Here is an 11862-nt window from a genome sequence, read left to right as displayed (position 1 = left end):
TTCCGGTCCGACCCCTTTCTCCCTCCGCCCCGGTACATCTCTTATTCTGCGGCCCACGTGCGGATTTAATTCGTTTTTTCTGCCGTAAAAGTTTGGACCAAATGTCGTCGTCTTTCGAGCAGATGAGGGCGAACGTGGGGAAGCTCCTGCGGGGAATCGATAGGTACGAACGGGGCTCTTGGTAACCTGACGAACAAGCTAACGCTAGCTTAGCCTGCTAGCTAATGTTTAAGCTAACGTTGGCAGAGTTGGTTTAGTCAGTGAATTTGTATTTACAGAGGATTCCTGCACTTTTCATCAAGTTAAAGGGTTATTTTTCTATAATGCCAGTGTGGACGCTGTGTTATATATATTTATGATAAAGTAAATTAACATAATAAGGCAGGGCAGGTGTATTTGTGTAGCACAATACAACAAGGTGATTTAAAATACACAAAACATTAAAAGCATTGAAAACAAGGTTCATTGAAATCATTGAAAAGGCTTGAATATGAATGTTGCGTCTTTAAGGTTTAAAAAGTGCTTGAATTTTGGATAAATGCTTAAATTGTTATCTACATTTCTTTCACAACAAATGCTTAAAGAATAGACATTTGATTTAATTTCTCATACTTCTGTTATTACCAAAATATTTTAGTTATTGTAACATAATTCCACCTTTTTTAACGTGATTTGATTATAAAAAAAAATCAATCTCTACAGTATTTATTTGTAGAAATGTGTCATTTACCACAGCTGTGAGGTGCTGGAAGAGCTTGTAAATGGACCTTGGAAGTGCTTGAGTTTGACCTGTACGAGCTGTGTGCAAAGAAACACATAAAATGACATTTATAGTATAATATAGTTATAAGTTATAATTATATAGTTATAATTTTATAAGCAAAATAACTACAATCTTAAGAAGATTTGTTATTACAGAAACAAAGGTAAACCTAAATGTCTGACCCGCAGTGTATATAAGTATATCCCCCACACAGAAGCACTCATTCATCCATGCCGTGTGCAGGTACAACCCTGAAAACCTTCCCACGTTGGAACGCTACGTGGAGACACAAGCTAAAGAAAACGCCTACGACCTGGAGGCCAACCTGGCCGTCCTGAAGCTGTAAGTAACACCAGATACTGTTCAAATACAGGCAAATAATGTGAGTGGGCACGGTAACGTTTGTTTAATCAGCATGTCACTTTCGGCTCTTTTAAAAGTGTTGTGTGGGCTGTCAATTATCCCCCCCCCCCCCCCCCCCGAGCCAGCATGGGGGCGGATAATTAGTTTTCTACTTAATATCTTGTTGGTTGCTTTGCATGAGTGAGTGAGTGTGTTTTTAGTGCTATATTAACAACAAACTCTGGTGTTGTTTTTAATTCAGGTTTCCAGTGATTCTTGTTGACAGAAGCAAGGATTAAGTTACAGAAACATTTAACATTCACAAGACAAATGCTAAAAAATGAAATGCTTTACTAAATATGCAAAATGATGCAAATAAAATCGGTTCCTCTGCAGGTACCAGTTCAACCCGGCCTACTTCCAGGTTCAGGTGACCTCCCAGATTCTGCTGAAGGCTCTGACCAACCTGCCACACACAGACTTCACTCTGTGCAAGTGTATGATCGACCAGACACACGTATCCTTTTGGTGCCGCCTCTGTCTGACGCCATCCGACTGTTGATACCCTATTGAAACTGCCCGTCACTCGTATGTGACACGGCTTACAGCTACCTGTTTGACGGCAGCACGTAGAGAGAGAAAAAAAGACAAGCGTCTTTGGTCTGTGGATGGAAAGATTTGTAAACAAAGCGACGCATCACGATGACGTCATCAATGCGTGTGACGGCGTGATGGCGTATAGTCAGCAAGAAGCATTCGCCGAGGCCCAGGTAGTGTGAGTTCAAACGGGCCTGGAGGGGGGAACGAGGACCCTAAAGCACGGGGCACGGGACGGACGCACAGTGGGAGGGCGCCCTTAGAGCCAGCACTCACAACTAGCTGACAGTTGCAGTGTTTACATGGGAAACTAATGTTAGCTTACAGTGACGGAGGCCTGAAACATGAAGAGACGCAGATCTCTGATAAGTTTCAGTTTCCTTTTTCTCGTTAGAAGTCGAGCCTCTTCCCAAACAATTTAACAAACGATCTTTAAACAAGTGAATCTCCAACGCTGTGGCAGTTTTCTGAGGATTATAAACACGCGAGCATTTAGAGACAGAATTTATAATAAGGAAATAACATAAGGCTGTTTAGTTTGTTTAGTGAAAGGACAAAGGACAGAGCTGTTCTATAGGAAAGGATCCTTAATTTATTTGGTGGGCCTTTTACGCTATGTAGGGTTGCTCTCTTCTATAGAGCCAGGCTTGGGGGGGAGGAGGGGGGGGGGGTTCTTTGTTGGGGTCGGCGCCGTTTCCTTGACTACAGTGTCGCAGCAAGAGGAGCGTCCCATCAGACAGATCCTCTACCTGGGGAACCTGCTGGAGACCTGCCACTTCCAGAGCTTCTGGGTATGACTTACACACACACACACACACACACACACCCCTTACCTTTATACATCTCTAAAAAGTTTGTGGATCAGTGGTTAGAGCAGTCGCCCCATGTAAAGAGGCTGAAGGTCCTCGAGGCAGCGACCGCGGGTTCGACTCATACCTGTGTCTCTTTGCTGCAGGTCTCCCCCCCTCTCTCTCTCTCTCTCACCTCATTTCCTGTCTGTCCTGTATAATAAAAGACTAAGAGGCTGGAACGCCAGATCCATGTGATTAAACACGGAACAGGAAGTGACCCGGTTGTGCATCGCTGACTCATCCACAGTTGAATACCTTTGTGACAACATCTCTGTCCTCCTTGTCCACCTTTTTGTTCTCTTTTTCTTTTCCAAACTGGCGTAATTCTTTACTCTGTGTCATGTAAACACGTTCTCTTCCTGGTCTCCCTGACAGACGAGTCTTGAGGAGAACCGAGAGCTCATCGACGGCATTACTGGTTTCGAGGACTCCGTTCGCAAGTGTGAGTATCATCTTCTGACACAGTGGGTGTTGCAGTTTTTTACGGTGAGTATCAGCAGTCAGTGGAAGATAACAGGACACTATTGATCTTCCCCTTCAGTCATCTGCCACGTAGTGGGCATCACCTACCAGACCATCGAGCACCGGTTACTGGCCGAGATGCTGGGAGACCCGCTGGGTAAGAAGTCTGGAAATGCACCATATCATGAATCCTGTGACTGGGCCTTCCAGCTTTAAGCCTGTTGTCTCCCTCCGTCGGTCCAGACACGCAGGTGAAGGTGTGGATGAATAAGTACGGCTGGACGGAGAACGAGGAAGGACAAATCTTCATCTTCCACCAGGAGGAGAGCGTGAAGCCCAAGAACATCGTGGAGAAGATCGACTTTGAGAGTGAGTGCTGCCGCTCAGACCGATACACAAATGACAGAATATACGAGAAACAGAATCAAATTAGGTGACACACACTTCAGCATGTGTCAGATGAAGTAGTTGAGGCTTCTGGGTGAATGTTTGTACTGTAGTTACATGACAGTCTAAAACGGTAGTTGCACTCATCTCGTGTGTTTTGGGCTCTTGACTCATGTCTTAATGTAAATGCTGCAAGTCAATGAAAGGACAGGTTATAGTGAATGGACATATTATCACCATGGGTTTCTCTGCAAAGCTTCAGGAAATGTTTAAGCGTAGTTTTGTCATTTTTTAAAAATAGTTTTCTCTAAATCTAGACGTTCAAAATACTAGGATTTGCTCCTCCTCTTAGTTTGATGTCATTTTAAATAGAATATCTTTGTCTTATCAGAGTCAGGTTTGTTACTCAGTATGGTTTCATCTGCGTGTTTGACACAAAACAATAAACAGTATGAGAAAATAAGAAAATACAAGTCAAGAATATTAAATATAGAATAGAAAAATTACATCTCTCCCTCTCCCTGGGGTGGCAGTAGCTCAGTCCATAGGTGACTTGGCTGGGAACCGTAGAGTCGCTGGTTCAAGTTCCTGTGTGGACCATGAATGGAGCGTGGACTGGTGGCTGGAGAGGTGCCAGTTCATCTCCTGGGCACTGCCGAGGTGCTGTTGATCAAGGCACCGAACCCCCAACTGCTCGGGGCGCCGGTCACTTGCAGCCCCCTCGCTCGAACATCTCTCCATTGGTTGCATGTGTATAGGTCCTGTGTGTGTGTGTGTGTGTGTGTGTGTGTGTGTGTGTGTGTGTGTGTGTGTGTGTGTGTGTGTGTGTGTGTGTGTGTGTGTGTGTGTGTGTGTGTGTGTGTGTGTGTGTGTGTGTGTGTGTGTGTGTGTGTGTGTGTGTGTGTGTGTGTGTGTGTGTGTGTGTGTGTGTGTGTGTGTGTGTGTGTGTGTGTGTGTGTGTGTGTGTGTGTGTGTGTGTGTGTGTGTGTGTGTGTAACATGAAAATTAATAGAGTGAAAATTGAATTTCCCCATTCGCGGGACTAATAAAGGAATTCTTCTGCTTTTTCTTTTCACAGGTGTATCCAGCATCATGGCTACATCTCAGTGATGCAAACACACTCACACTCTCACTCACACACATACACACACACACACACACACACACATACACATAAGACAAGACAGATTGAACCGGGTCATTTGTTTTCATAATCACTCTTTTCTCAATAAAGGTAATTTATCATTTACAGTCTGTGTCTGTTTGAACCTTCTTGAAACTGTTTTGATCCCAGCAGTGGAAATGTTTGCCAGCTCTTCCCAGAAATGATTTGTCTTCCTGGTTTTCTGTATCACACCGTGTCAGGGTGTTGGCTATCATCTGGCATGAAGCAAAATTAAAACCTGGGAGTGAATCAGGGCAGCCACTCATCGTGTTAGGTGTTGTAATAACTCTCAGAAGCGGCTCAATGATCCCTGAAACAGAAACTGACTGATGTAGAGGTGGTGTGTAGTTCGTACGTGTGCACACTGACTATTTGTCTTTCAGACGCTGTAGTGAGCTCAGGTGTAAATCTATTCAATTCAATTTTATTAACAGTCCCAAATCATAACAAAAGTTATCTCAGGACACCTCTACAAACTAGGTAAAGACCACACTCTACGATAAACATACACCCAACATTCCCCCGTAGAGTACGGTGGAGACGAAAACCTTCACTATAACAGACAGGAACGTCAGACAGACCCAGCTCTGTGGAGGACGCACATCTGTCTGCACCGGAGAGAGGAAGAGAAGGAGAGAGAGAGAGAGAAAAGACGGACAGATGGACAGAGAGAGACAAAGACAGACACAAAGACAGAGGCAAACACACTTCCAGTAACTATAATAATATCTATAGTAATGTGAATATGACTTATATGTTATGGCACTTATTACAGCGAGGCACACCACTGATGGTGTTTTTATGGCTACAAATTTAATAGTATATATGACTAATAGTTATAGTAGTAGCAGGAAGCGTCATGCAAGACCACGGCAGCAGGCACCACCACCATCAGCAGAGACCTGCACACAGGACCACGGCAGCAGGCACCACCACCATCAGCAGAGACCTGCACACAGGACCACGGCAGCAGGCATCACCACCATCAGCAGAGACCTAGCCACAGGATCACGGCAGCAGGCACCACCACCATCAGCAGAGACCTGCACACAGGACCACGGCAGCAGGCACCACCACCATCAGCAGAGACCTGCACACAGGACCACGGCAGCAGGCACCACCACCATCAGCAGAGACCTAGCCACAGGACCACGGCAGCAGGCACCACCACCATCAGCAGAGACCAGGCCACAGGACCACGGCAGCAGGCACCACCACCATCAGCAGAGACCTGCACACAGGACCACGGCAGCAGGCACCACCACAATCAGCAGAGACCTGCGAGACGACAAAGCACAAACAACTGCGGGGAAAATCTAGAGTGAAGATGATGCCGAGTGCCCTGGGTCTTCAGTTTGTTGTAAAGTGATTCTCCTCGAGGTCACAACGGCTCATTTCAGACGATGAAACGTCTCCTACGGGGACAGACATCATCACACATGAAGAAACCTGGGCTCATTGGATCCACAAGAGTGTCATGTTTACAGTCAGAACCAGTTCATGACCTTCAGCACTGTTTATGGACCCCCGGATGCACAGATGTTACAATAGACTAACACATTTGTTCTGCAGGGTTTGTACAAGTGCTTGAAACCCTTGAAGTGTGGTGTTTTTCAAGCTTTGAAAGTGCTTGGATTTTGAATAAAGTGCTTGAGATTCATGTTATATGGGATAATATACCCTATATGATATAAATATTTTAAATTAAATCATTTTATTTAAGAATTTCTGCTTCTGATATAACGGAGAAAAGAAGATCTCTGTGTTTGAGAGACTGAAAACAGCATTTTCTCACGTTTTTGCGTGAAAAATTACTTTTCACTATCAACAGATAAAAGATACAGAAAACAGCGATCACCGATCACTGGTAGCATGGATGCTCATGTTGGTGAACAGTAAAGTAGACGTGTATGTGCTTTATACTCGCAGACCAGCTCTCAGAGAACCATGACATGATCTCGGGGGCCAAATATAATTACACTGCGGGCCAGATTTGGCCCACGGGCCTGAGTTTGACACCCCTGCCTTAGATCATTTAGTTTCCTCTGACACCGACATATGCAAAACTTCTCTGATTGGATGGATTAGTGTTTCTTGGCTGACAGACACTGGTAAATCCCTGCAGCAGTGAACGCACCTTCACCTTCCACTCAGGTGCGCTCCTGTTCTCTACCTTTCCCACCGGGCGTGGCCTCTGCGCGTGTTTGCAGACCTGTGGAGAAGTGAAAGACTCAAGTCGGAAGCTGTGTGAGTCCGGATCAGAGTCCAGAGTCTGTAACATGATAAAGTCTCTGAGTGTGTCGTCTGAAAGCTCCCTCCCTTCGCTGGAGGATGATGTGGACTCGGTGTGCTCCGATGAGCTGCTCGGCTCCCAGTCCCGCAGGTGGCTGTCGGACCTCATGGACCGGGACATGCCTGCGGCGGACAGCGGGGACCTGAGCCCGGTGGGCCGGGACGGGCTGTTCGTGGACTACCACTTTCCCCTGGGGGAGCTGGAGATGGAGCCCGATGTCAAGTGGAAACGACCAAAGGTAAAGGAATTAAGTGCTTTGTGTATAAATATATATATATATATATATATATATATATATATATATATATATATATATATGTTTATTTACAGTTACATATATGTGTATATGCAGTGGCGGATTAAGGTGCTCAGGTCAATCAGTCAATCTTGGTTCCTACCCTCACCTGTGGTCATGAAAGCTGGGTCATGACCCAAAGAACCAGGTCGTGGGTACAAGCGTCTGAAATGTGTTTCCTCAGGAGGGGGGCTGGAGTCTCCCTTAGAGAGAGGGGGAGAAGTTCAGCATCCGTGAGGAACTCGGAGTAGAGCCGCTGCTCCTTTGCGTTGAAAGGAGCCAGTTGAGGTGGTTCAGGATCATCTGGTAAGGATGAACCCTGGGCGCCTCCCTAGGGAGGTGTTCCAGGCACGTCCAGCTGGGAGGAGGCCTCGGGGAAGACCCAGGACCAGGTGGAGAGATTAGATCTCCACACTGGCCTGGGAACGTCTCAGGATCCCCCAGTTAGAGCTGGTTAATGTGGCCCGGGAAAGGGAAGTTTGGGGTCCCCTGCTAAAGCTGCTGCCCCCGAGACCCGACCCCGGCTAAGAGGCTGAAGATGAGATGAGATATTTACGGTATATACGTAAAGAAAAATAGGCTTATTTCATATTTAGGGTTGAAACAAAAATTGACTAACTTTGTCCTGACGCTTTCATTTGATTCAATCTTTAATATTAAAACTTTATAAACGTGGGTGACTTAACAAGTGTACTTAATAAACAATATTTAGACTGTTTTTTCAGTACGCATACGCCCTTTTGGCCTCAAATAGTTCGGTGTGTTCAGTGTTTGGGTGTTTTGTTTTTGGCTTAATAAAGTTCCCATTTAGCTTTAACGCAACATCACTCACGTCCCTCTGGTTCTCCCCCTCGATACAAACTATTTAGTTATTGAATTACCAGAAAACACGCTGTGTCGTGATATGTATTTATCCAGATATCATGACATGATCTGTGTCAGGGTAGAGGATTTTCGACCATATCGCCCTATTGGTACTTAAATGTTTCATCTGTGTATCCATTACTTTTAGCTGATTATTTGAGCTGTTCAGTAAGTACTTCTAGTTTACCATTTCAGCTGTTTATGCACTTTTAATTGTTTTCTTTCCACCATTTATTCATCTCTACCTATTTAATCGTATGTATTGAATTGTTACGACTGATGTGTAATATTAGATTTACCCCCTGGCAACAGTGGAAGTGTCCCTGGTTGGGAATCACAACATATATGTGACAGCTAATGTTCTAGTTACTTTGCAGTCTGCAGTTGTAGCCTATAAACCATATACTCTATAATTAATGAAATACTGTATAATGCATCTTTAGGGATTAAAGTGTAACTTCAAGCATTTTCTTTTTACAGTTATAGAGATTCTACAGAGGAACGTAGAGCTTAATTGTTGCTATATGTGACATTTATAATACGCCGATAATATAATATAAGCTACACATAATAATACATATAGTTACATTTGTATGAATTTATATGTGCAATGTGTTTTCCACTGGGTAGGGAAGGCATGAAAACTGTAATCTGAAAAAGTTTGATAAATATGCAGTAAAAAGTACAATCTTTGCCTCTGGGATGTTGAGTCAAACTGTTAAGTAGCAGAAAATGGAAACAAGTGAATTACATGAACCTCAAATCTGTACTCAACTTTAATGAATGTACTAAGGACGCCACTCCCACTGTGCGTCCGTCCCGTGCCCCGTGCTTTAGGGTCCTTGTCCCCCCCTCCAGGCCCGTTTGTACTCACACTACCTGGGCCTCGGAGAATGCTTCTTGCTGCCTATACGTCATCACGCCGTAACACGTCACACGCATTGATGAGGTCATGGCGATGCGTGGCTTTGTTTCCAGATCTTTCCGTAGACCTCTGAGTTTTTGTGCGTCTTGTCGACTGTTTTTGAATCTTTTCATCGACCAAATCTGCAGTAAACACTCCACCTCCGCATCACACCAACGTGAACCTTTCACCGCCATTGTTTTAAATGTCCGCGCATGCTCCCTCCTTCTTTTTTCTATGTCCCAACAGGTGCACACAAAATTATGTCAGAGCCGCCGTAGGCCTCGTGCTCGTACACATGCTCGTACATGCGCAAACGTGCTTTACAAAAGCCCACCCCTCTCAAACGGGCCGTGGACGACAAACGTGCCGCTCCTAGACGCGGTACGGTTGCACTCACACTGGTCAAAGGAACCAGACTTTAGCCGTGAAAGGTCCTTAGGCACGGTACGGATGGACAGTGTGAGTGCGCCCTGAGTTGAATGTACCGTCCTTTCTCTTCTAACAAATGAGGACAGGACTCAGTTGGGAAAAGAAAAACACTGCTAATGTATTTACACTGGACATTTTGTTAAGTAAATATATTACATACCAAATGAACGCATCTGTACATAAAACAAAACTAACTGTAGTGTTGTCAGAATTCAGTGAGACCGATGTTTAACGTGTCCGTCTAACAGTTTGACGTGACATTTAATCAACGCGCGTTGAAGTGAAACGACAGCGCACCGGTGTGGGCAGACATCTGCTTGACAGAGTTGTTTTTCAATAACATATAATTATCTCAGAGAACCGAGAACCTACTTTCCAACCGGTGACTTCCAGTGTCACATGCACAGGCTTCTGTTGACACAAAAATGTGCCGCGGGACAATTTGTCATCGTCAGGTCAGCACCTCAGGTAAATGTGTTTACGACAACAACAACATGTGTGCAGGTTGTTTGTTGTGGCGGTGGCTCCAGACCTTTTCAGTCTGAGGTAGGTAGTTTTTCAAGCCATTGTTATAAAGGACAGACAGGAAATGGGGTGAGGGAGAGGGGGGGCAGGTCAGAGTCGAACCCGCAGCCACTGCCTTGAGGACCTTTAGCCTCTTTACATGGGGCGACTGCTCTAACCACTGTGCCATCAGTATTACAATATATTCACTCTTTATCCATGACTTTTAGTTAATTATTTGGTTAACGTAACAGAAAACAGGAATCATGACAGTCAAGCCTTTACTTTTAGCTAGCTAATTCAACCGTTTATCTTTTTAAGATGACTATTTCAACTGTTTATGTTTGAGGTTTAGCTGATTATTTGATTGCTTTATACGTCACTTTTAGCTAACTTGTTAAACTGTTTGTCCATTACTTTGAGCTTAGGCTACTATTTCAACTGTTTATCCATTAGTTTTAGCTAATTATTTCAACTGTTAATCCATTGCATCTAAGCTATCTATTTTAACAGTTTATCCATTACATTTAAGCTAACTATTTTAACCGTTTATCCATTACATTTAAGCTAACTATTTTAACAGTTTATCCATTACATTTAAGCTAACTATTTTAACCGTTTTATCCATAACCTTTAGCTAACTATTTCATCCATTACTTTAAGCTAACTATTTCAACCGCTTACCCATTAGCCTACTTTTAGCTACTTATTACTTATCTGAATGGTTTATCTTTAACTTTTAGCTAACTATTTAATCCATTAGTTTTAGCTAACTACTCCAACTGTTAATCTATTACTTTTAAGCTAACTGTTTTTTTAATTTATCCATTACTTTGAGCTATTTTTCAGCGGTTTATCCATTACTTTAAGCTAATTTCAACTGTTACCCAGTACTTTTAGCTAACTGTTTTAACCTTTTTTTCCCGTAACTTTTAGCTTACTATTTCATCCATGACTTTAAGCTAATTATTTCAACTGTTAGCCATAACTGTTTGCTAATTATTTCAACAATTTATCCAGTAATTTTAGCTAACTATTTCAACTGTTTACCCATTAGCCTATGTTTAGCTACGCATTACTTATTTGGAATGTTTATTCATTACTTTAAGCTTACTATTTTGGCCGCTTACCCATTAATTTAAGCTAACTATTTCAACTTCGGACTACTTTTAGCTACTAATTTGAATGTTTGAGTCATTAGGCTACTTTTAACTATTCATTTTTACCATTGATTAATTACTTACCTGTTTTAAACTTTTTCAGCTGATATTCTTTGATTCGAATCATAATTTGCATTTTTTCCAAATTAGTTGAGCTACTCCACAATGTTTCTTTGTAACCCATGGCAACAGCAGAAGTACCTTTGGTTGGGAATCACGTCTGTAACTAACGTAGTCTTATACAACAGCTTTAATAAATCCCACCTTTATGAAGGTTTATAAAGCTATTGGTGCAGTTGGGTTGTATTTAAATAGTTTTCTAGTAAGATGATGTGATCGTATATGTTTAGTAGTAGAATTATATCTACAAAAACTATAATTAGACCTATTATACACACTTTACTGCACAGAGAGAAAGAATCTTTTCATCTAATTCCGGGTAATTCTGTTAAATCCCTCTTTCATAAGAACAGATAAGGTGCCAAGTTAATGCCACATTGATCTGATGATTAATCTTTTATACTACCACTCCCTTTGCTGCTGTTCAGATGTGCTGACTCATGTTTTATCTGACACCATCTAAATTCTGTTTCCCTCTCCCCCCTTTCTCAATTTCTCCTCTCTTTTCTCCTCCTTTCGGTCGACCAATCACCAACGTCCCTGCTGCTTCCAGGAGCTCTGTCACTCACCTCAGTTCATTGTAAATGGAGCGACGCGTCTCGACGTCCGCCAAGGGAAACTCAGTAAGTAGACAGCTTCTGTCGTGTTAAAGCATTACAGGATGTTCAGACAGCAGCCACCTTTAGACGTTGAAGTGGGTACACTTCATGGAAATTGCAAATA

At 43.2% G+C, this 11862-nt stretch overlaps 2 protein-coding genes across 3 annotated transcripts in view; both read left to right on the top strand.

Annotated features, from left to right (window-relative positions):
• On the top strand, window positions 1–4653 carry eif3k (eukaryotic translation initiation factor 3, subunit K). Of its 2 annotated transcripts, none has more exons than XM_083913475.1 (8): window positions 1–163; window positions 1007–1105; window positions 1502–1622; window positions 2419–2493; window positions 2929–2995; window positions 3095–3172; window positions 3259–3384; window positions 4481–4653. In XM_083913475.1, the coding sequence occupies exons 1-8, from the start codon at window positions 102–104 to the stop codon at window positions 4510–4512; spliced, it is 660 nt and encodes a 219-aa protein (XP_083769601.1). In that variant the 5' UTR covers window positions 1–101; the 3' UTR covers window positions 4513–4653. The 2 variants fall into 2 exon arrangements, with proteins under 2 accessions (XP_083769601.1, XP_083769600.1); XM_083913474.1 differs by having other exon boundaries at window positions 2416–2493.
• A 2137-nt stretch (window positions 4654–6790) lies between these two features.
• LOC310946852 (calpain-9-like) overlaps window positions 6791–11862 on the top strand; it is a 30628-nt gene continuing 25556 nt past the window's right edge. Inside the window, exons 1-2 of the mRNA XM_083913423.1 lie at window positions 6791–7098; window positions 11693–11762. Of these exons, the coding sequence (XP_083769549.1) occupies window positions 6847–7098; window positions 11693–11762 (322 nt within the window). The 5' untranslated portion in view covers window positions 6791–6846. The remainder of the gene's footprint in view (window positions 7099–11692; window positions 11763–11862) is intronic.

This window comes from Echiichthys vipera (genome assembly GCF_963691815.1).
Source record: "Echiichthys vipera genome assembly, chromosome: 5".
Taxonomy (NCBI): domain Eukaryota; kingdom Metazoa; phylum Chordata; class Actinopteri; order Perciformes; family Trachinidae; genus Echiichthys; species Echiichthys vipera.
Note: the sequence above shows the minus strand (reverse complement) of the source record. Positions and strands in the feature narration are given on the sequence as shown.

Coding starts and splice junctions, on each gene's coding strand:
- eif3k (XM_083913474.1), top strand. CDS start 102: ATGTCGTCGTCTTTCGAGCAGATGAGGGCGAACGTGGGGAAGCTCCTG. Junction 164..1,006: donor CTCCTGCGGGGAATCGATAG/GTACGAACGGGG, acceptor TGCCGTGTGCAG/GTACAACCCTGAAAACCTTC. Junction 2,996..3,094: donor CGAGGACTCCGTTCGCAAGT/GTGAGTATCATC, acceptor CTTCCCCTTCAG/TCATCTGCCACGTAGTGGGC.